The 24,968-nt window shown below is 44.5% G+C and overlaps 2 protein-coding genes across 2 annotated transcripts in view; one reads left to right on the top strand and one right to left on the bottom strand.

The window, feature by feature from the left end:
* Positions 1-8,389, top strand: part of Gfm1 (G elongation factor mitochondrial 1) — a 40,722-nt gene extending 32,333 nt beyond the window's left edge. Inside the window, exons 14-18 of the mRNA XM_038347133.1 lie at positions 2,533-2,695; positions 4,177-4,321; positions 6,800-6,960; positions 7,885-7,938; positions 8,042-8,389. Of these exons, the coding sequence (XP_038203061.1) occupies positions 2,533-2,695; positions 4,177-4,321; positions 6,800-6,960; positions 7,885-7,938; positions 8,042-8,173 (655 nt within the window). The 3' untranslated portion in view covers positions 8,174-8,389. The remainder of the gene's footprint in view (positions 1-2,532; positions 2,696-4,176; positions 4,322-6,799; positions 6,961-7,884; positions 7,939-8,041) is intronic.
* Positions 8,390-13,799: 5,410 nt separating this feature from the next.
* Positions 13,800-24,968, bottom strand: part of Rarres1 (retinoic acid receptor responder 1) — a 35,206-nt gene continuing 24,037 nt past the window's right edge. The window contains exons 3-6 of the mRNA XM_038347132.1: positions 23,670-23,853; positions 18,901-19,037; positions 14,499-14,561; positions 13,800-14,412 (exon numbers count right to left, since the gene is read on the bottom strand). Of these exons, the coding sequence (XP_038203060.1) occupies positions 14,263-14,412; positions 14,499-14,561; positions 18,901-19,037; positions 23,670-23,853 (534 nt within the window). The 3' untranslated portion in view covers positions 13,800-14,262. The remainder of the gene's footprint in view (positions 14,413-14,498; positions 14,562-18,900; positions 19,038-23,669; positions 23,854-24,968) is intronic.

Genomic DNA, 24,968 nt, shown 5'->3' with positions numbered 1-24,968 from the left:
TGTGTGTGTGTACCGGGTGTGTGCCTGGTGCCCAAGGCGGTCAGGAAAAGCTTTCAGATCCTCTGGAACTGGAATTAGGGATGGTTGTGGGCTACCATGGTGTTGCTGAGATCTGAACACAGATCCTCTGCAAGAGGAGCAAGTGCTCTCAATCGCTGACCCTTCTCTCCAGCCCCAGTTAGTTGTCTGAAGTCTTAGTTACCTGCCGTAATTCCACCAGTGATAAGTGTTCAGTCCATTCTACTTAGACTTGAATAATGTGCAGACTGTCTTCAAGAGAACAACAGTGATCATGAGTCTCCGGGGCCAGGTAATTTACACTGTTGATTTTATATTACAGTGTAAGCATTGAACAAGGCAAAAAATACTGTGACTTGTATCAATGTAAATTCAAAATGGAAAGGCATAGTGGCTCATGTTTTTAATTCAAGCGCTTGGAAGGTAGAGGCAGGGAACCTCTTAAGAGTTCCAGACTACCCCGGGGGCAGCATATTGAGACCCTGTCTCAAAAAAATAAAAAATTAAGTAAAATTGAATATATGAATTAGAGATAAACAAGAACCCCCCCCCCCACGGATCTCATTAGCATTATGTTTGATATGACATGATGTTTTGATAAGGCTGCCTCTCCCAGGCTGCCAGCAGTGTGACTCTAGGCTAGAGGTTCTTTGGCATTCAGCATAGCAGCCGGCCGGTGTCCTTTTAACTGATTCCTGTAAAATCTGTTTTCATGCAGTCTGGCTGGTGACCCAGTTTATATTTTCTTATTAGCATTCTAGGAAAATGTTGCCAGTCATGGTTTTGGTGGTAGGGTGTAGTCACGTTTGTCTAGTTACTTAGCCTCTCCGACCCTCAGGTCCTGTACCTCTAAAATGATGGCCGGTTGCTTTCTGGGTTTAGTGCACACCAATTATTTGCCACAAGCCTGGCCCTTACATTCTGTCACTTGGCTTCCTCTCATTCATAAGTTACATTGTCCCTAAAAGTATAGAATTACGTGGATGTGAGCTGCTTCTTCGGACATTGGTGCCTGAAGGACTCAGCTGTCTGGAGTGCCCCGTACCTGTCCTGTGTGGTCTCATGGTCGCTGTCTCAGGGGCTCGCGCACTTGAGTTGTTAAGTTGATGAATTTTCAAGTTGGTTTAAATAACTGTGATTAGATTTAACCATAGTTAATTTCTATAGCACAGATACAGACTGTTTCCTCATTAAAAATCTGCATACTTTATTTTGTTTGGTATGGGTTGGGGTACGCGCGCTGTGGCCAGAGTGTGGAGAGGGAGGACGCCTTGTGGGGCCTAGGTCGCTGCTTCCTCCGTGGAGTCCCAGGGGTTGAACTCAGGTCATCAGACCTGACAGCGAGCTCTCTGCCCTGCTGAGCCTCTTGGCCTCTGCTGCTTTAGGGAGCTGTTGTTGTTGTTGGACTGAGAACAAAATGCCCAGTCCTCAGAGAACTTTGAGTACCTGGCAGGACCTCCGTTTCCGCACCTGGAAACCCTACCACTGGATTTCTCTGGTGACTTTGTGAGGGTTTCGCCTTCTGCTTCCCTTCTCTTGCTTCTTAGAGATGTTTTTCCCTCTCAGGGAAATTAAGTTTTCACTCTCTGGGGCTTCCCAGCCCATCCTGAAGCTCTCGCCCACTGGAATTAGTAGAAGGCAGACACACACGCACTTAGGCTCTTCAGGAAGTCTGCCCCTCCAGACAGGCATCTCCTGCCATTATTCACATTTGCTTCTTCCACGCCACCTACAGGCTTGTCCACTAATGTCTGCCGGTCTACCTGTAGATGGCGTACCCACTTTTGAAAATGATTATCCCCGGAAAGTCTCAGGTTGAAGGAAGAAGCACCTAAAGGAAGAAGCGCCTGGCAAACAGTATATACACAAGATGTTTTCCTAAAATGTGGCCTCCTGTGAACTGCGTCTCCACGTGTCCTGAGAAACAGCCGCCTATGGGCTGTGTCTCCATGCTCGAGATTCATGTAAAATACTCATTGCATCCATTGGCTTGATGTAAACACGAACTTAAGTTCATTTGAAAGCTGTTTTTATGCTCACCATTATCATTTTGTCATTAATCATTTCCCATCTTAATTAGTACATCTGATACTTCCTTTAAATCACCTCTGTATATAACGCCACATAGTAAAGTCCAGTAGAAACTGCCTGGATAAATGAACTGTGGTCGTCCGGGTTCTTATTTCCAGGCAACCATAATTGTTTACTGCATTGTGTGACACGGAAGGGCAGCAGTCCAGAGTCGGGTGTGGGTTATGAGAAGCCGTAGACCGAGCCCATTAGAAGAATGGAAACATGATTGCTTAGGTGATGTGCCCCTCGTTCACCCCCAGTAAGAGCAGAAATGAAGTTTCTTCTAAATAACTCCTATAATAAATTTCTTAGTATGGCCATCATAGTCAAAAAAAAAAGTTTAAAAAAAATATGAAATGTGGATTTTGTGTAAGTTAGTGGGCGTTTATTTCGTTTTACCGATCACTAACACTCTGTTTTGTCCCCCTGCACCACTTGCAGGTTTGATTTCACACATAAGAAGCAGTCCGGCGGGGCTGGCCAGTTTGGGAAGGTGATTGGTGCGCTGGAGCCCCTGGCCCCAGAGGAGTACACCAAGCTGGAGTTTTCCGACGAGACCTTCGGGTCCAACGTGCCCAAGCAGTTTGTGCCTGCCGTTGAGAAGGTGATGTGCAGCAAAGCTCTGTAGTGTCTGTGTTTGAAGGAGGGTTATTTGGTGTTAGATCACACCTTCTGTCCTGTCGGGTTGCTCTGTCGTGGCTCCTTCCAGTTAACCATCCTTCCTTATGGGCCGTCAGGCTGTCCATCTTCCAACCTCCAGTTCAGGGGCTGTGGACACAGGCTGTTACAGTGGTGTATAATCGCTCTTCATGAATTGCTGCTACTGCCTTGATTATACTCAGTCATTACAGTGTGTAGCAGTCTTAGGGGCTTCTGAGAGTTCTGTGTGTGCTGGTGTAGGAATGCTTGTCTGTTAAGACTCTGGCACCTGGCTTCTTCCCTACTGCGTTTTTTGCTGCTGAATGTGCTCTTGGTAAAGGAAGAGCTACTTTGTTTGTTTTGAGACAGGTCATCTATACGTAGCCCAGATAGGCTTGGAATTCAAAGAGATGTACTTGTCTCTGCTTCCTGAGTGCTTTGGTTAAGGTGTGTGCCACTCCATCCAAGCAGAACTAGTTAAACTGGGAGTAAACGATTACCTGCACCTTTCAAAAATATGGAGTCCAGAAACGGTTTTACTTGTGGAACTGAAAAGAGCTGTGCACGTTCATGGAGCGCCAGCGCTTGCTTTCCTTTCTCCGTTACTTGTACACGCTAAGCAGTTGTTTATTTTGTAGACAACAGGTTATGATTTCGTTTCAGCGGTGCTGGCATTTGTTGTTGGTGATGCATTTCACTCATTTTAAGATCACCCTTTGCCAGTCACACGCTTCTAGATACCAGATGTCTCCAAAAGTCACAGAAGAAAGAGAAGAATTTACATATTTTTCAGCAAGCATAGTTTAAAGTTTCGAAATGTCAGAAGTAACCGCTGAGTGTGTAGCAGTGTGATGGAACTGGAGGAGTTCTGAAGTGTTTAGGTGCCTGAAAAGGAGTCACAAACTTGTCAACTGTACTTTTTAAACAAACACAGTTTGTTGTGTGTAAATTGTGCCTTAATGAAGCTATCTTTTAAAAAGGGAGTTGCATTTGAAAACTGAAATTCCCTTTAATTCTATTTCTTAACCATATCATGCACCCTTACATGGTGATTTTTCTGGTGTGATCTGCCATTCCAGCCGAGTAGTGATGGCTCTGTAACGGGCTCAAGCCACAGCCTTTGCTTACACGTGTGTTTGGGTAGAGTTGATGACCTAAGGCCCTGACGCCTCTGGGAGGAGTGTAAGCATTAAGTAACTCCTGAAGCTGAGGTTATGGTCAGGGCTGGCTGGTGGGTGCCCTTGGCTTTCTTTTCCAGCCCCCTCCCACCTCATGCACTGTCCTGTCCCATGGGATTGGTCATCTAATGCCCAGCTTACTCAGAACATTTTTTGAGAGGTGTAAGGCAGCATACATCTTAATAACATTACGTTTCTGACCTGCTTTGGAATTTGGGGCGTGCTCTGCGTGTGAAATCTCATTGCAGTTGTATTCATCCGTTGTTAGGGGTTTTTGGATGCCTGCGAAAAGGGTCCTCTTTCCGGTCACAAGCTTTCTGGGCTACGGTTTGTTCTGCAAGATGGTGCACACCACATGGTTGATTCTAATGAAATCTCTTTCATCCGAGCTGGAGAAGGTGCTCTTAAACAAGGTACGCTGTGTCCCAATGCCCTCCGTATCGACCGTCATAGCCTCCAAAGCAGCAGTTTGTATTCTCCTCCATGCAGAACTGGGGGGGGGAGGATGGCAGGGGAGGGAGGATGGCAGGGGAGGGAGGGATGCCTGCAGACTGGAATGGAGGGAGATGGCAGGGAGGGAGGATGGCAGGGGAGGGAGGGATGCCACTGGAGTGGAGGGAGATGGCTCTTGCAAAATCAAAGCCTACCCTGTTGTAAATTTTCTGGGTGTTTATTTTTAATGTGTTTAAGTTAATATATAATCTGAAGCTCAGGTTTTAATAGAGAAGACAAATGCTCAGAATTCTTAAGAAGTATTTTAAAGATAAATTACCTACTTGTGTTATTTTTACTCATTTATTTAAATGTCAAGGAGTTCATAAATTTATAAGTATTTTTTTCATATATCACATTTTAAGCTGTGAGGCATTATTGTGAGAATGGAAAAATGTTTTGAAAGAATTCAGTAATCTTTATGCATATTATAGACTTCCCGCTACACTGCTAAAATTATCACCCTTACCAAAACTGTGAACTAGAACTCTGAGCAGTTGCAGGCAGGCATATCTGACCCTTTGCTTTTTTTTTTTCTTGAGTGCACATTAAAATGGCATTAGACCGTCTTCTCTGGGATCTCTTGCCATTCCATGCCAGGCTTTGAGTTGGAGTCTTTCTTTCTCTTCCCCTTACTGTGTAGAAATAGGCCCAGCACTTGAAGGAAATATTACCTGAAAATGTACCTAGTGTGTGTGTGTGTGTGTGTGTGTGTGTGTGTTTGTGTACGTGTGTGTGTGTGTGTGTGCATATGTGCATGCATGCATTTAGACACACTGAACACAGTTCTTCCTGTTATGTTGCCTTTGAGTTTTTGAGCATTTCCCAGCATGCTCGCCTTGGTTGTGACGTTTACTGATCCCTCATGTGTGCTGCGTTATGTTGAGTATGTGAGAGAGCCTATCTTCACAATGACCTTAGAGCTGAGAGAACTGAGGTTCGGAGCCATTAGTTTCCTAACCTAAGCTGGCATATTAGTTTGGTAGAGCTTAAAGTTAAACCTAGACTAACTAGTCTTAGCCCTTGACTACCTCCTCGTCAGCCACTTAAGCCCTTGGCCTGCCGATGCTGGTGTTTTTGCTAGTGGATTAAAATGGGGAATCAGCAATGTTAGTAATAGAAACTTGTGCATAGACTTATAGTGAATTGGGTATTGGGATCTATAGGTAATTTTAAGAGTGCTATATGCAAATAGTGAGACGTTATGTAAATGGCATAGGAACCTGACCAGCTGTGAAGTTTGTCCCTAGTTGAGGTCCTGGTGCCAACCCTCCTGTTCCTGAGGAGTGTGTTAGGTTGCCACTCTGACACTTACTGCTCTTCAGACCATGGTATATTCAGGGGCGCCTGTATAAATATACAAGAGAGGTTGCTGTGATTCCATACAAACAGAGAGGGGCCCTGGAAAACCATGGTTATTTCTAAACACAATAGCTTCTTAGTTGTCTTTCCTGTGTTTTGCTTAAAAGCTTTTATTTGGGGACAGTGCAGCTGGTCTGAGGTTAAACATTCTGTTCTAGCAAGCGACTAAATTACGTGTAAATATTTGAAGTTTTATTTTACTTCCTCCATAAATATTAGTCAGTGTTTGTAACTAAGAAGCACAGTAGCTGTGTGTTAGGTGGGACGAGAAAATACACGATGAGTTTCATGTTATGGGGCTGTTACCATCTAGTCGGGTAGTTTTTAGTTATTGGTGAAGAAACTTAAGACCTGGACAGACTTTTCACAAGAGGCAATAACTTGTTAGAAGACAGCAACTAAAAACCTGAGTCTCGATCAGACAGTGAAATTGTTCAGCCTAGAAAAGGGAAGGCTTCTCAGAAGTGACTCGATTCTTTTCTTCAAGTACTCTTCCTTGCCCTGTGATAAGTTTGCATATGTGTGTATGTATGTAAATGTATGTATGTATACACACACTATATATACATATTATATATACACATATGATACACATATATATAATGTGTGCGTGTATGTGTGTGCGCCAAGGACCAGTAAGAAAGTGTGGGCTTGCGCTGGTCTCGCTTCTGAGCGTGTCTGTGTGTGCCAATCACAGAGATCAGGCAGCACAGCTGCACAGTTTGCATAGCGCAGGACTTGGTGACTGATGCTTTCTGTGCTCAGCAGTTTCATGAGATTTAAGGATTTTTAAATTTTTTAAAGTATGCTAATAGAAATACTAGCAGCAGAATGGAACATTATCTCTTGGAATTTCCACATACGTAAAACTGTTACCATTACTATAAAAAAAAAAAGTAAGTCTAGGATATTAGAAGCCTGTTGCTTGTGTACCTTTGGGAAAGTGCCCCCTGCCTCATGTAGAACGGGGAAAGAATTCCAGTTTAATGAAGAATGTACTTAACTTTCCTTTCTTTTGTTTTTATTTTTAAACCCAGCCTTGGCCAATGCCACATTGTGTATCATTGAACCCATTATGTCTGTGGAGGTTGTAGCTCCTAACGAGTTTCAGGGAGCAGTAATCGCAGGAGTTAACCGGCGCCACGGAGTAATCACGGGACAAGACGGGGTCGAGGACTATTTTACACTCTATGCTGATGTGAGTACGGTCATTGATGGCCTCCCAGCTCTCTTGTTTGTCCTTTGAAATGCAGCCTCCCACTGTAGCTCAGGCTAGCCTGGAACTCAGCCTCATAACCCAGAGGGGTTACCTCTTTGTCTTGCTTTTGCGAGCCACGGAAGCAAATGAGTTAGCTTTGGCTTTGGAAATTGTAGAGCAAACTGAAGCATTTTCTTTGCATTTGAAGATTCTATTTTCTGGCAGTTTATGTAATTTTCTTCAAGAGCAAATCTTGAGTGCAAAGGCCAAAAATAGGATTCTTTATATCTTGACTATTTGTTTCTTAGATATATAGTTATTTTTTTCTGCTTTAACTTTATTTGTATAGCTGCTTTATTGTTATAAGGCTAGTATTTAATTCCCTGATCTGTACCCATCTTAAATCTCATGGAAGAGAAGGTATTGGTCCCATTACAGATCTTTAATGCTGAGTAACATGTCAGTTACAGAGGGCTCGGTGCAGCTCAGTGGGAGAGCACATGCCAAGCACGCATGAGCTTCTGGGTTCAGTGCCCAGCAACACACGCACACACACACGCACACACAAACGCACGCACACACACACACACACACACACACGCACGCACACACACACACGCACACACGCAGTGGAAATTCATTAACATTTCCACAGAGACAGCACGTGTGAGTGTCTGAACTGTGGAGATGAGAAGGGAGGGGCAGCAGTGGTGTCCACTCTGAAATTGAAGGTTTGCTCTAATTCCTGTCAAAATAATTTTCAAATAGGGTCTTGTGTCTTGGATAAGGCAGAAATGACTCTGGCTTTTGAATCTTTAAACCTAAAATTGTCAACAGAAAGCGAATTAATTATAAAGCTTTAAAGATTGCCCTCAAATATTCTTCAACAAGTGGTGCTAAAATATTTATTATGTTTGCTTTTAGGTTCCCCTAAATAATATGTTCGGCTACTCCACTGAGCTTAGGTCTTGCACAGAGGTAAGCAGTTTTCAGGCGGAGGGAAACCTCGGGGCACCCCTCAATGAGATCCGACTCTGCTTGAGAGCCGTAAGCCAACCGACCTCCCTGTCTTGCCCTCTAGGGAAAGGGAGAGTACACAATGGAGTACTGCAGATACCAGCCCTGCTCCCCGGCCACACAGGAGGAACTCGTCAATAAGTATTTGGAAGCTACAGGTCAGCTTCCTGTAAAAAAAGGAAAAGCCAAGAACTGACTCTCCTCACTTTGCATGTAGTGACTTATTTGACTACAAGATTTAGAGATGATGGATCCAGGAGAATGAATTCAGATGGCTGAATTTTAGGAGCCCTGCTGTCTTCTGATCAGGAGACTCAGTGTATATGCAAAGATAATTATGTACATATATTTAAACTATGGACTATTTTATTGTTTAATGAAAGACATTAAATAAAATTATATTATTACTGAAGTATATTTTAATATTTATTTAAGGGAAGCAGAGAATATTATTTCAGCTTAGAATATTTTTAAATTCATTTTGTAATTTTTTTTTTTTTTTGACAAATGTGTGTAACCTATGTTGACCTCAAAACTCGCAATCCTTTTGCCAAGTACTAGGACTATGGGTGTGCAGCCCGTGACCCCACTCTGTATGCGTGTGCTAGGACTGTGGGTGTGCAGCCCATGCCCCCCCCACCTCTGTGTGTGTGTGTGTGTGTGTGTGTGTGTGTGTGTGTGTGTGTGTTAGGACTGTGGGTGTGCAGCCCATGCCCCCCCACAATTCCATGTGTGTGTGTGTGTTAGGACTGTGGGTGTGCAGCCCGTGACCCCACCCTGTATGCGTGTACTAGGACTGTGGGTGTGCAGCCTGTGCCCCCCCACAACCCCGTGTGCAGGTGTGTGTATGTTTACGGTTTTGTATGTGCATGTGCATACCAGGGGTTGTGTTCTCATTGTCTTCTAACTCAGTTTTGAGATAACGTCTCTGACCAAACTTGGAACTGGAGAATGACTGACCCCTGCTTCCCCAGCACTAGGGTTGCAGGGGTATGCCATGCCCCGCTGACCTTACAGGGTCCTGCAGCTTGAACTTGGGGCCTGCGAAACTGAGCCATCTCTTCAGCTCCCTAAATATTTTGTCATGAGAATTTTCGACATTCAGAAAAGTTGAAAAACAGTACAGAATAGCCATGTAGCTTCTTCCATTCATAGTCAAGAGCCAATGCTTTTCAGTGGTTTACTTTTCAGTTAAGTTGCCCATTGTCTCTGTGGCATACATTGATTTAAAAGTTACTCTGTTGAGGCCATGAAAGTAAACATTGTACATCATGACATTTCTTGGAGTATCATTTAAACGTGAATCATTATAATTTTACTAGAGAGCATTTTCAGATCCTTCGTTGGGTTATTAAAATGCTCAAGATGGCAAATGGCTTCAATTTGTGGCTTCTGCACACTTAGAACCGCTCTGTTAGCACAGTGTTATTTGCAGGCTTATACTAGACAAGAATAAGGGGCTCACATATATTCTCCTTAGCTGTATGCATAGATTCTGATAAAGTAGAATTTGTAGAGTTCAGTCAGTTCAGTCTCGTGGTAGATGCTAGTTCAGTTTAACTAGTTGGAGTTTACCCTACATTGTATTCATTGAAATTAAGAAAGAACAAATATTAAGCTTTCGTTTCCAAAATAAGTTGGCTTTATACCTTTAAGAATTTTTTTATCCCCAAAACCTCTGAAGCCACTGACATGCTCTAGTCTGTTTTCCTTGGATAAAAGTAGATAATAGAAATAAAGTAGTTGGTTTTATTTCTCGTGGGGGTTTGGACAGGATTTCATGCCTAGCCTTGACCCCTTGCTCTCACCCCTGTCACCTCTGACCTCTGATATGCTAGGGTTACAGGCCTGTGACATCTTTTTTTTTTTTTTTTTTTTTTTTTGGTTTTTTTTCCGAGACAGGGTTTCCCTGTAGTTTCTAGAGCCTGTCCTGGAACTAGCTCTTGTAGACCAGGCTGGCCTCCAACTCAGAGATCCGCCTGCCTCTGCCTCCCGAGTGCTGGGATTAAAGGCGTGCGCCACCACCGCCCGGCTGGCCTGTGACATCTTATGCAGCCTCTTTGACGTTAGTTATTTGTAGACTTTATACTTTTAGAATTCTAGGACAAGAAGATTTAAATTGCCTGTCTGCTTTTAAATTAGATACATTGTCTAATTTAATTCTTGTAACCCTGTGAAAGTAAATACTCTGTCTTTGTAACAAGAGCAAACACACAGAGATTGATTTTTTGAAGACCATGCAGCTGGTTGAGTTTTCAAATGGATACTGTAGCTACAATTATTCACCAGCCCCATTTCCTCCTGCATGGGTGTGGCTGTACCATAACCTCAAACCTGGGAAGTATTTGCTCTGGGTACTGAGTACATTCTCAGTAAGGAAATACTGCCACAGACTGTAGTGCAGTCTCTGGATATTGAGAATAATCAGAAACATGGATAAAAATTGTACTTTTAATTTGCTAAATATTCTGGTTATACCATCAGGAGACAGAGGCAGATAGATCTTTGTGAGTTCAAGGCCAACCTGGTATATATAGTGAGTTCCAGGTCAGCCAGAGCTACATAGTGAAACCTGTCTCAAGAGAGGACTTGGGAGGGAAGAGAAGAAGAGCAGAAGAGGTAAGGAGAGGAAGAGGGGAGAGGAGGGGAGGAGAGAGGCTCTAATAACTATCCTGGGTACCTAAGCCATCTGCATCATTTCATAGGCAAATGGCATGGTTACGTAGGAGCGTGAATGGAACAGGATCCCATAGAACAGGAACAGAGCCACATCTGTTGCTAACTCATTATATTAGTGATGGGTGGGTGGTAACGGTCAAAGAAAGCCTATAGCATAGAAAAGGTTAATGTGGGTATTCATAAGTGAAGATTTTTGCACTACTATTATGAAGAGTAGGTTTAGCTAATTTAAAGAAAGTGTCAGCTTGGGTTGGGGAGAGGCTGCCCTCTCCTGGCTCACTTAAAATTCCCTGGAGCTTTAAGCATTTGATGTTGAAGACCACCGCAGGGTTGCCTGCACATAGGCCCAGGGCACGATATTAAAGGTTTCTGGTGACTCTAATGTATAATATCAGTATTCTTTAGTGAGATGTCACAGTTGGGCTATTGTTTCTTCAGCTGATAGCTGTTGTTAAACAGTTCAGTTTTGTGTTATACTTTTCTTCCCTGCTTAATTGTGTAGTTTGTGAATCAACAGAATTTTATCAGTTTTGAAAAATCGGAATTTTTTTATATTTTACTATTTTAACATATAATCGCTAAATTTGGCAGCCAAGGAGTGCTGCAGGCAGAAAGGAGTGATCGTGACTTGGTGGAATTCTCCCACTGAAGAAGGTAGCTCTTTGTGTTGTTGAAACTGTACTTTGTTGAACGAGAATGAGAAGTCTTCAGCTAAGTTAGCTTTAAACCCACTTGTTTCTCTAGAGAATGTGCTGGTTCCCTTACTCTTTCATGTGTAGGTTGGGAAGTTGATGGCTGAGCCTTGTGTTTTGAAAGCAAGGAAAGGGCATAGAACTGACCCAAATTTTCTAAAAATTTTCTAAAACTTGAGAGAAGTCAGTGTGTCTCGAAGGACTAGCATCCAAGTCCAAATATAGACATTTCAACTGACCATCAAATGAACTGTCTCAGTCACTGTTCTATTGCTGTAAAGAGACACCATGACCCTGGCAACTCATCAAAGAAGCCATCTAATTGGAGGCTGGCTTTCAGTTTCAGTGGTTTGGTCCATTATCATCATGGCAGAGAGCATGGTGGCACACACACACAGACACGATGCTGGAGAAGGAGATGAGGGTTCGACATCTGGATCCGTAGGCAGCAGGAAGAGAGAGACAAACCTCCAAGCCCACCTCCAGGGATATACTTCCTCCAAGGAAGTTCTTTCAAATAGAACCACTCCTGGGTGGACAAGCTTGTGGAGCCTTTGGGGGCCATTCTCATTCAAACTGCCATGTGTAGGATCTAATAAGTTATGATTCAAGCAGGAACAATTGAAACCGAGCAGAGTTGAAGGAAACTGCAGACCAAGCCTGGTACTGCTTCTGATACACTGTGAAATCCTGAAGGTTCTGGAGAATCGGGACGGAGGTGATGGTCAGTTTACTGTCCCTGACGCGGTGACTCGGAATTTACGGAATTTACGCTGCTGGTGGAATGAGGGCTTGGGGAATTTCCCTTTTCATTTTATGCCACGGCAAATGAAGCACTTGCTCTGTTGTTAGCCAGTGGAATCAATGTTAACTAAATCAAGCTCACGGCCTCAGCATCCATGTTAGGAAAGATGTTCTGATGAAGACCCGGAGAAGAGCTTCGCTGCTTGTCCTTTGCGACTTTTGTGTGCCGTCCCCCTTCACACTCTGTGCCTAAATCAGTCTGTTCAAGATTATGTTGTTTGTTGCTCACTGGCTGAATTACGGTCACATATAAGCTTAATGGAAAATCTTTTGAAAGTAAGATCTTGGAGAAAGCTGAAATACCTTTTAGAAGGATAGACGAGATGGATGAGATCACAGGACCATGTGTCATAGTCTACGTGATGCTTGTGGCATCTCTTCTGAAAGATTTGTTCGGGAGCTTCAGTTAGAACATTTGTATCTGTTGGCTTGATTTTTGGCTCGATGCGGTCATTCTGTGCTGCTTCTTGGGTGTTTTGAAAAAGTACGGAGTCTTCGCTACTGCATAGTGGGAGCTGCTGTTTCCCTTACAAGATCATGCAGAGGGATTAGGACTTACTGAAAGGAGTGGATATTGGGGAGATAAATGCAACAGTTTGGGGTTTTAAATAGAAAAAAAATACACAATTAGACCTGCTTTTTGGCTCTTTTGTTAAGCGTCCCTGTCTAAGACCTTTCTCTGAAGACTACACGTTCCCATCATCAAATAGTGCAGACCAAGACATGCACTCCATTTTTAGGAGTTGACAGAGATGCAGAAATGACATTCTCTCTGGAAAACCATTTGGACAACTTCAGCCTTAGCTAGGAATAGACGCATGAGACTCGGGAGTCTGGGACGGGAGCAGCAGCACATGGCTGTGCCAGCGGAGGGGTGAACAGCAAAGTCAGTGGTGTTGCTGGGCTGGGCGTTTGGGTTGGGTGGATTAACTGCATTTCGGGCCTCGGTGAGGACATAACCTCACCCATCATGAGGGTGCTTCTGTGTGCTTTTTTAACTTTGAAGCTGATGTCCCCCAATCAGTTAGTGGCCAAGGAACCTGGCTCAAGGGTTTCAGACAGTGGCATAAGTGTTCCATTAAAGTTTAACAGTTGTGAGGAAAATGGATGACGGCAGCATTTCCGGGACCAGGTCTTCCTGCCTTGAGGAGGGACTTCACTGGATGTGATTATTACATACTGTGTTTGCTTTTATGGGTTACTGACACCAACACTGGATCTGAGCTGTCCGGATAAATTTAAAAAACAAGTATTTGGTGTACTCTGAGCTAGATCAGTGCTTTTTATTTTTTTATTTTTTATTTTTTTTTTATTTTTATTTATTTATTTATTTATTTTTTGGTTTTTCGAGACAGGGTTTCTCTGTGGCTTTGGAGCCTGTCCTGGAACTAGCTCTTGTAGACCAGGCTGGTCTCGAACTCACAGAGATCCGCCTGCCTCTGCCTCCCGAGTGCTGGGATTAAAGGCGTGCGCCACCACCGCCCAGCTTTTTTTTTTTTTTTTTTTTTTTTATTTTTTAGCTGTTTGCAGCTTTCTCATGTGAGACACTATGTGCTGTTGGTAAGATTTGAATCTGGCAGTATTGGGGTTTGATTTAGTTCTAGGTTAGCCTAAATGTTGTTATGTACACAAAAGCTTACAAACACATTTTATTATTTAGAAATGCATACATTTATTTGCAATTTTAACTGGAATGCTTGCCGGAAATTAGCAGTTAATAGTTCCCTGCAGTTTATTTTCACTGAAAAAAAGATATTTGTTGACATAACGAGTGGGAACCATTTAACAACATGAAATAGCTATAATATGTCCAAAAATAGTGAAAAACACAAATACAGAGGTGAAACCCTTTCTGCAAAGCACTCATTGGTCCGCCTGCACCAAGACTCAGCAGTGAGCTCTGATTACCAAGTCCTGAGCAGATAGGTACCATCTGCTCTCAGAGGTAAACACCAAGGCCAATCAGGTGGGAAATATTTCCCTGCAGCCGCAGGCCTGCCTGAGTTGCTAGGAGCCTGGACCTTTGCTTTTGTATGGGAGTGTTGAAGTATGGGAGTTTCGTATGGGAGTCGTCTTGTTCAGGATGCGATAGAAACAGATCTTCTTCTCTTTAGGAATTGCTGAGCTCCGTTGGTGCCATGGCTGATGCTTCGTCAGTTCCAGAGGCTTCTTCTGGGCTCTGCAGCTCTTGGCAGTGGTACTGTACCTTCAGTGGTTTGCCAGGGAACCAGAACAAGAGAATACGGCAGGGAACGATTTCCTAGGAAGGAACGGTCTAAATATCATAACTCGGAAAACTTGAAGTTAAAAGTTTGACACACAGGTAAAAAAAATGTTGCTTTTTACCTGTGTTGAGAATTCATGAAGTAGAACGGTAAAATCAAAGTCAATGCCATCATCGTTGGTTCTCTAGAGGAGGAAAGCAGAGTTAGCAGGGCAGACACCATGGGGTTTCTAAGCGCAGGGTTTGCCAGGCTGTGTCGTCTGCTCCTGTGGGGGGTGGGGGGAATGGCTTAACTCTGCTGCCGAAACACCATGGCAGTGTTCCGGATCAGTTCTGTGGAAGTCTGGGTGAATGTCCTTAGAGCTTTTTCTCTTTGGCATTGATGGCTTTTGGTGAAGGCTGATGCCTGTGAGGATAAGGAGAATCTTCTAGAAACCTTAGTGACGTAGGTACTGTACATGTGCCTGTGATATATTCACCCTGCTCCACTCTGACAGACAAGAGAAAAGCATAAAATTTCTATTAAATAAAGCATGTTATTTCGTCCCCACCACCCGTACACAGTCCTTTCCTCTAGACTTTAATAAGTCAATTTCCTAGTTCTCTTTTTATAGTTCTTAGTTTTATATAGAGAGGGTATGTTTCTCTTTAATAAAAAAGATAGGATTATTTTTAAAATCTTCAGCCTTATTATAGTCTTCTACCAAGGTTTTAGTGAAACTAGTGAAAAATCTGAAAGCGGGGAGGGGAGGAACGATAAAAAGGAAATTGATTTTGGACTTTGTCTTTGTTTTTCTTATACGGATGGAGATTTTTCCAAGTCATGTACAGTGGGTGGGGGGAGGCTGCAGACGATGCAGAAGAGGCAGAAGCAGACCTTCCCTTGTCTTCTATTAGTGGGTAGGTTTCTCTCTGGCCTGCAGTATACACACGAGTGTTTGAACATCTGAGGCACCAGCCACAACACCAGAATTCACCAGGGAAAACTGTCTTTCCTAAGAGAGTCACCTACCAGCACTTCCTATTACAGTGACCTTTCTGAATCCATGGGTTCTGTACCCACGCATGCAACCGACTAAAATAGAAAATATAAATTCTGAATATATATTTTCATGTGGGCATGTTTTTGTTGCTGCTCCCCCAAACGAAACAGAATACCAGTTGGTACAGCCTTCACATTGTACATAGGCAACCTAGGATAACATGTGGGAAATGTGAGGGGCTTATAAACAGTGTGGCCTGCGGTTTGTGCCAGTGCCCCTCAGATTCAAGGGGACAACTGTGTCACTCTCATTCGTTTGGAGGTGTGTATTTGGCCTTGCCTGGCCTTCATTTTGGTGACTTTACCTTGCAAGGAAGTACCTTTCCCAAGCTGTTGCTCATCAGTGGACCCCTGTTGACAGTCATGGACTTCACTGCCGCCTGTACTATTTCTTGAGGCCCTGGCTTTACAATGTAATCTTAAAATGTTTAAATTGATCTTACTTACATCCCTTCAGGACGGCGCTTGCTTATTCTGCTTTTGGAAATGGCAATATTTTTTAATATGTGTATTTTGGAGACAGGGTGAACTATAGCTCAGCCGGGTCTTGAACTCCTAACCTTCCTACTCCACCTCCCAAGTGCTGAGATTATAGGCAAGTGCTACATGCCTGGCTTTCAAAAGAGCATTTTTTTAATGAAATTATGGTAGTTTTTAAGTTTTAGGTAAAAAGAGGCTAAGCTTTATATAAACAGTAGAATACCAATTTCATTTAATAAACTATTTTGCTCAAACCACAGATCAGGGCTCAGACTGTATGTAGTTAGGTAGTCGATGCCTGTCTCATGTGTGAAGCTCTAGGCTCATTCCCCAGCAGTGACAGAGGAAAGGGATTGCCTGTGTTAAACGTGTAGGCGGAGTTATAATCCCCCGTGCTTGGATCTTCCTTCAGGAGGAAGGGTCCTAGGAACCACACCCAAAGCACAGCTTGTTAAGAACTGCAGAGGTAAACAGTGCACCCCGCTGTCTGCCCTCACCATGACAAGCCCTGCCAGGAAGTCATTACTTTTAATATTATTCAGAAATAACCTCTTTGGCGTCTATTCAAACCATCACAAATGCCAAGCGCTTATATTCCAGATGGATGGTGATTTATTGTTATTATTTTTAATTTTGTAACTTGGACCTCTAGTCTTCCTGGAAGCCACGGGGAAGGAAGCCTTGCCTGATCCCACCACCCACGTCCCCTGCATCCCCTAAAGGGAGACGCTAAGCCCTGATAGAACCAATGCGGTTTCAGTAAAATATGTAGGCTTGAGCTATTAATATAGTGGTCGAAAAGAGGCTTCTCGGCCGGAGAGATATGGCCGGTGAGGTAATTTCTGTAAGGCTGGGCTAGTGAAGGCTTTAAGCTGATGTATAGTCTGGAACTCACTAATATGAGTGGTGACCTGGTAGACAGATATTTTAGTGTGGCCGCAAGATTTGCTGTTGTTGGACTGGAATTAGAATAATCGTAGTTTTGCTTTTGTCTGTTTGTATTAAAGGCTGAGGGTACAGTGGAAGTCTTTATCCCCATTTTTTTCCCTTAACTGATATATTCCCCCATCCTTGGCGTAGTCAGTCTATAGTCTTGGGAATGCCACTTGTCCTTCAGGTCTAAAGAGATAATTATTGCTGGATGACGGGTCTTATTTTATGAATGTACTTCAGCCCTTCCTTTCTTCACCCCCTCTTCCGTTGGGCCTTGTTGATCTGGGCTGTGAGTTTATAAATCTGCATCTCTTTATACTCTTGCATTAGCAGGTAAGTTTAGCCCTGAGGATTCGGATAATAATTCCCACCCAGGCAGGCTTGGGGACATGAGAAGCCCTCTGACACCTCCCACCTCTGAACTGTCTTGGCCTTGTCAACTCCATTGCTCTGTTAGAAGGAGTGGAAGGAGACAAGTGGGGCCATACCCTGACTGGTTACCTAGCAACAATCAACTTTAGAATAATTTCTGTTAAAAGACACTCCATAAAAAGATCAGTGAAAGAAAAAAACCCAACAACCTAGGTTCTGTTTGATGTCTGTTTTCCAATGGTCTTTGGAAGACAGACCAGATTGTTATCAGCATCAAAAATACTAACATTGCAGGTTCCTCAGAAGATACCGATGATCCGCCCATGGGTGAATCATGGACATGTCTGCTGTTGGTACTTAACACTTGGTTCAGCTTTCCCTCTGGAAAAACCCCTCTCTCCCTATATCACATTTACCTGAGAAGAATCCCAACCCTGGTTAAAGATGCTACTTGCCTTCTCCCCCTGCTAAGAGCAGCAGACTCTCCGCACAGGTCACTGACACTCACGTGAGGGCCCACCTCGTCCCCGTCACCCTCGCCTCTTGGCTTGGCTCTGCCTTTTCACCGAGAGGACATAGCAGAGAACTCACACTGGCTCCCACCTGGGCTAGTGTCACCGGTGACTAGTGTCTGGCTGCTGCTGTCCCCTTCCCCTCCAGGTGGAGTCTGTCAGCTCTAAGGTTAGACGAGAGCCAGATTCGGTCTCGTGTGATGATATCCGCCACCGCTTGTGATCTTGCCCGTTGGTGGTTTCAACACCGTCACATGGGCCTGATCACAGGCCATCACAAACCTCTATGACAAGGTGACCATTCATACTGTCTTCTTGCCACAACTCTAACACTGCTTGATGTCTTTTCCAATCAGTGCATAGAAACTATCCTTCTAGGTTCAGGTCCAAATCCCAAAGACTCCTCCTTCAACACTAACCATTTTCTGATGGTCACATCCAACCCTGAGTGGTATTGCCGGTCACACACCTGAGTTCAAGCCGCATCCCCTACGTCCACGCCCCCACCAAGCCTTCCTCTTTCCTCCCATGTTTCATCGCCGTCTGTTCTCAGAACGGAGCCAGCCAGAGGCTGTGAAAACCACATCATGTTGCTCTCCTGACAGGACAAAAACAAGCCTGGGCTCACGGCCTCCCAGACTTCCAAGGATGGATAGCCTCTACTTCCTGCTATAGCATCTCATTTCCTGCACAGACTCTCTGATCAGTCTATACAACTCCCAAGCCTTGCTGCTCCCTCATCCATCAGCCACCCTGCTGCAACGGTTTCCAGTCTCAAATCCCCTTCTCTGGCTCTCAGGGCCATTAGCTTCTGCTCAGTGTGACTCTCCTTCCTTTCACCTCACTTTGACTACGTGAGCTGTCCATCAAGATCCTGTGTTTCCTCCTCCCCTTCTTTTGTCCAAAACACTTCCTACCCTGTTTGATACATATCCATTGGATTATGAGCTCTATGTCTGGCTTCTTTCTAGAACTGGGTCTCATTAAAAACAACAAATGTGGTTTTGTTTACTGCTACCTCAATCTCTAAAACAATCTGTGAGCCACTGCAGTCACTCAGATGCTTGCTAGATGAATGGAACATGAAAAAAAAACCCTTGCCACCAACGTAAGTGTTCCCGCCGCTCAGTCAGGAGCCCTGCATCCCCGGGGCTCAGCTGACCAGGCTCATTTTCAGGTTCTTACCAAGTGCTTTACACTGCTGAGCTGTATCAGGTAGTAGTGCAGAAACTGGGTTGTCTTATCCCACATCACATAAGAGCTGCCGAGAAAAGCCAAGTCCCAGATGGGTCTCAGTCGAGGATCAATACGTCCGTGACTATCTGAGAAGGAGAGAAAAGCACATTTGTATGAAGGCGGTTTTTCAGGCGAAACCTGGGAAATTTCAGTAATGAAGTTAGGGATGTAGTATTAGATCAACTCGCAGCAGTGTCTTGAGCCGGACATGAGGTCAAGGGAGAGATTGTGTGCTTGTATTTGCTGTGCCAAATAAGTGACCTAATGGCGATTTGTAGCACCATGTACGTACGTGTGCCACTAAAACGTTAATCTGGACATCTGTTGGTTGAAAAGTCCACCACCCATCTCCTTACTGGCTGCCTTGGCTTGAAAGCCAGTGCCACCCTGTCCTTAAAGCTCACCTATCAGTTGGCATCTTCCTAATCACTTTTTGAACGCATGAAAAGGTTAGATGGATTTTCCCTGTACCATTTGTTTTTGAACCTTTATTTTTTTTTTTTTAATTCAGCAAACACTTAAAACTCACTCAATATCGGACCCCATAGCTAGGGACACGACAGTTATTTAAGTCAAACTTTAGTGAGTAATTTCCAGGGTGGTTATCACAGATCCCCTCTGGGGACAGTTTGGTGGAGGCAGCCTCTGTCATGGTCAACCAGCAATTTGGTACCCCAAGGCGAGCTTATTAGGAAACATTCTTTAGGTAAAGTAAATTTCAGCATATATCCTATTGGTTGGTAAGGCAGAGTTGCCTCTGGGGATACACCATTCAGAGATTGCCCCCTGATGGCTGTGGAGCCTATGGGTGACGTAGAAACACAGTTGATGCATTTCTAGAGGCAACTGAAGGACAAGCAGGCAGGGGCATGGTTTATTTGGGCTGGCGAGCTTGGCGTAGGCTCCCAGGAATGAGATCGTTTTTAGGGGTTTGGATTACAGTCTTGTAGGTGGGGGCGACGTAAGGGGATGGGTGAGCTGAGGAGGAGGACACTGGCCGGCTAGGACTCAGTGGCAGGTCCTGAAGGAATAAAAATATATATGGCATCATACTACGAATGGCCTTGTGTGCAGAGCCAGGTGGACATGGATTCCACATCAGTATTCAGTCTGTACAGGACAGACAGGAGGACACTGAAATCTAAGGCCTGGGAGGAACTGTCGCAGTAGTCCTATGGAAAAGGGACACAGGAGTGGTTGGCTGAGTTTGAAGACAGCAGAACGGGTCCCAGATGTTTGGGGAGGTCAACTGCACAGGAAGGGGCAAATTACCAAGTGTTAGGAGATGGTGGCGGCCATGACCAAATTTTCTAGTAAACCCTAGAACAGTAACACAATTAAAGGCCAGAATATACAAAACTTGTTGGAGGAGGGAGCTTGTTGAGGTTGGTATTAGAGGTACGAAGTACGGGGTTAAAACGGAAAACCTGCAGCAGTGGATGATGCATTAAGGAAACCCTGAAAGAACAAGAAAGTCCTGTTGGGTTTGGCGATCAGTTGTCCTGGTAATGGGGGCAGCTTCCGTTACGCAGAACACAGAAGATGGGTTAGGGATGGTCGCAGCTGGGCAGTGTAAGACAGTCCCCTTTGGGAGAGCGAGGCAGGGAAGGGACAATGTGTCTGTGAAGCACTGCCTCTGGGGCAAGATCAGGGGCTACTGGTGGCCAGGATGTCAGAGACGAGAAGGATACTGATGGAGAAAATCATGGGAGAAGCCAGAGAAATCAGAATCAAGGATGTAAAAGAAAAGATCCTTAGTTGGAGAGACGACTCAGCAGTTAAGAGCACTGGCTGTTATTCCAGAGGACCTGGGTTCAATCTGCCAGCACCCACATGGTAGTCTAGAACCTCATGTAACTCCTATCCTGGGGATCTGATGCCATCTGACCTCCATGGCTGTTACAGAGGTACATAGACAGGCAAACATGCAGGCAAAACACCTACATACATAAGACCAGACTTTTAAAAAATAAAAATAAAGATTCTTGGATGAGAGAGTTTGGGAAGATAAGAGTTGGTGGGGCTGGGGCAGTGGTGGCACACGCCTTGGTCCTGCTGTCACGGGGTTCTGGCATCCTCTTCCCCTTCTTTTCCATGATTAAAACTTTCTTCATGCAGCTCACCAACACTTACATCTTACGGTAGCTTGAGATTTGTGATCACCAAATGCATCCCCCTCGAAGATAAACAAGTTGCCCTAACTATTGTCGGTAGTGGGGACACGTGACAGGGTCACTGTACTTAACAACACAGGGTGTTACTGATGCTTTAAAGCTCTCCGGGTCTTTTCCTCTGCTATAGATTGTGTTCATCCGTGGGAGGCTTGTGAACTAACTAAAGAGGAAAAACGATGCGGAGCGAGAATGAGATTGTCTTGCTTATTAATTAAGCTACGGACGTTCAGTACTGTGGAGTAACTAAATACTGACTAGAAACTGCTACGGCTTGAACTGGCTACTTCAAGCCTGTCTCCATAGTTGGACTCAATCTAAAGCCAACCCTTTGGTTTGTTTTCGTTTCTAGAAATTTCTAAATTCAATAGATTGCAGACGTCCACGGTTACTCAATATATCAAAAGTCATTTCCTATTGGAAACTGGGTAAGTTTGAAAGGGTAGTAACGATGAACAAAAGTATACTTTCAACAAATAATATAAATAAGTTGATAATTAGAAGATAAAAGTAGGAATATATTGCATGATTTATTGACTCATAACATTATTTTATAATAAAAGTTCATGTCTTTTAAACAAAATAATTATATTTTGTGCTTTCTATTGATAATCGGTACTTTCTAAGAACCTAAGGCAACTGCCTCGATATATTGTATCTTGCACTCATTCAGGGAAACAGGACTGTCCCCTTGATAGGACGGAACAGTGAGTCCATTAATATACAGCTCACCTTAGAGACCTGTGCGCTTCCAGTAGAAATGTCTCTGGTCTCTTCAGCCTTCACACACTCAGACTACACTCTGTGTATTTGTCTAAGAGACCAAACCTTTTGGATCCTCAGCTAGTTTTACACATATGAACTCTCAGGACCATTCAGTGTCGGCTGAACTTGCTTGCAGACAGAGCAGAACTCAGATTTGTCGATGAAAACTGCCCTCGCTATGACTGAATTATGTATGTATTGTGGGTGTGCAGACATGTATGTATCTGTCTGTATATGCACATGGGTATGTTCTGGTGCATGCGTGGAGGCCAGAAGAGGTGCCAAGTCCTTTGGAGCTAGAATAGGCAGGTGTTTGTGTAGCTTCCTACACGGGTGATAGGACCCAAATGCTATTCCTCATGACTGTGCAGCAAATTCTCTTCTCCATCTTTCCAGACCCAAGACTTCTTTTGGGGTGGGGGCGTTTATAGTAGCCAAATCTAGGTAGTCTATTGAATGGCCCCGATGAGTACACAAGACTTCGTAAGTGAACAGGATCCAGTTGAATGGTTCTATTGAAAAGTGTTCCATATCTAACGACACTGTGGCAAATGTTCCCAGAAGAAATCCTATCCAAAGTCAGTGGCTCAGCGCCTGTACTGTTCTTGCAGAAGACCCACACGGAGCAGCGCCTGCAACCTCTGGGCATCTGATGTCTTCTCTACTCCATGGGCATATGCTCTCACATGTGCATATACACATGCACACACACACACATACATGAACACACACATAGTTAAAAATAAATCTTTTTTAAGGAGCAAATGAGCCCTATTTCCCAAACTAAAGGGGAAACAAGATCCCCATGAAGCTACTGATTTTTAGTTCACCTATCCCAAGCAGCATGAGTATCCTCAACAATATTCTGAATTCTCATAGTTGTTCGGCTCAAGATTTGATCTTTGTTGTCTGTGAAGGCTTAGGTGTGAATCACTCAGGATATTAGAAGTGCAAGCATTTAGTCAGTGTCAGTAGGTGGGGGCAGATGCGGTGACAAGTGGAGCCTGAGCTCTCAGGTGTGGATGAGGAACCGAGGGGTCTCTGGGCAAATGAGAGAGTGTGTGGGAAGGGGAGCGCCAGGGCGAGATGTCAAGCTCGTGCCCAAGTGCAAGTCCAGAGATGATTTCTGTGGTTCGGGGAAATTGGATTTGCCAGTAAGTGCTGAAGGCCCTACTGCACCCACACACTCTGCTGAGTGCCAAGACAAATGAGCTGTGCTCCACTCCAGCTGAGTCACCGCAGAGCGCAGGGCACGTCTCCGGGAGACGGCTCCACTGCCCATTAGCCACTAACCTGAAATGAGATAAACACGCCGCTGCAGCAACCCAGAACAGCCCAGACAGTCCCTCCGCCAGCCCTGGGGCAGGGAGACTGAGCACAGACATGGAGTATCTTGTCAGCTAAACCTCCCAAGGCTATCAAGGAAACTCTAGAATGTCACTTCAGGGTCTAGACTCCCCTGCAATCTGCGCTTGAATCTATGTGATCTTTTTCATTTTCAAAGCCTTCTGTCTTTTATTCATAGAGTCAGTTCTTGGGTTCTCATTCTGGGATATAAAATGGTCAGCCAAAGGGACTCAGCCTTTGGTAGCTTTGGTATATTGTAGAGATGAACAGAAAATGATACCTGTGAACTTCGTTTAAATAATGAGACACATCCCAATCCACAGCTGAACTCTAGCCTCTCTCCAGACATGGAAATTATATAAATAACCATCCCTTTTTAAGGCTTAGCGATTATATCTATTCCTGACTATAGGACCCCCAGCTACTGATTCATACCAGGGATGCGGACGACGTCCAGGGGAGTCTTCAATTGCTTCACTTGCTTGTAAAGCAGATAATCTCTTTCCTGTCTCTTCATTTTCTCAGTGAGCCCCGTGCAGGAGACATTAATGGCCGGTCTGGGTTTTTGATTCTTGAAAAACACCTTTGCGAAACATTTGCCCAGACGTTCCTCACCTTTCTGAAATAAAAGTTTCGGAATTAACAAAGAAGGCTCCTTATGAACTGTGCCCACTGCAGCTCACGCAGATACACAAGCTGAGCATCCATCAAGTGGGGCAGGCTGGCAGCAACAGGAGGAGCCTAACTTTGTAGAGGGTGATTTTGGTGCTCAGGGATTGAGGTTAGCGTGAACTGGAAACTGGCCAGAATCCAGAATCCCTGGGACACAGACCTCCAGGCATGCCCGAGGTGGGTGGCTTGATTGTGTTAAGCAGTCCACCTGTTGTGGGTACCTGTGAGCCTGGATTCCGGAAGTGGAGGAAGGGCGCGCTGGGGACGCCACGACGGTGGCATCACTCACTGCTTTCTGACTGTGGGTGCGGTGTGACTCCCCAGTGTGATGGACTGAGCCCTGGACCTTCGATCCAGACAAATCCTGTTTCTCTCATTGCTAGCTCACTCTCGTCGGGATTTCTCTCACAGCAACAGAAAGGGAACTGTCCTTCAACCTTGCTGCCCTCTCAACTTTGTACCTTCTGATTTTGCCTTTACCCAAGGATGCTGGAAATCTCGCAAAGAACTCTGTTGAGCCCACCCTGGCTCACCTCTCTAGGATAGTGGCTGCTTTGCTCTACCTGGAACTAACACAATGGTACTTGGGTATTACGCTTACTAACTTGAGTCGGAAGACGAAGCTGATTCTTATTGACGAAAATACCAGCATGTATGTGCATGAGTTAGCTCCTTCCCTAAATACCAAAATGCTAGCATCTAAAAAGGAGCCCACTCCTCATCTTCAGTTCACGTGACTTGAACTGGAGCCTGTCTGAGCTCAGCTACTAACCTAGGCTATAATAATACTGCCTCCCTATTCTGAGGTCTCTACACAATTAAACCCGCCAATCATCCAGACAGGACACATACAGATGCTGCGCTCAGACTGAGGATTTTGTGACCACCTTCACTTATGTCAAATCCAAAGACTTAAGGTGTGTATGATCTTGGGGAGTGGTTTTTCCCCATCCTGGTCAAGGTTCTTTAGCCATTAAAGCCAAGGACCTATCCCCACAAAAGCGCACACTCTCACGCCATCAGAATTAGGCTTGAAACGATGAGTTCACAGTCTGATGGAGG

This window comes from Arvicola amphibius, chromosome 11 (assembly GCF_903992535.2).
Source record: "Arvicola amphibius chromosome 11, mArvAmp1.2, whole genome shotgun sequence".
In the NCBI taxonomy this organism is placed as follows: Eukaryota; Metazoa; Chordata; class Mammalia; order Rodentia; family Cricetidae; genus Arvicola; species Arvicola amphibius.
The sequence above is the reverse complement of the archived record's forward strand: the minus strand, read 5'-3'. Positions and strand labels throughout refer to the sequence as shown.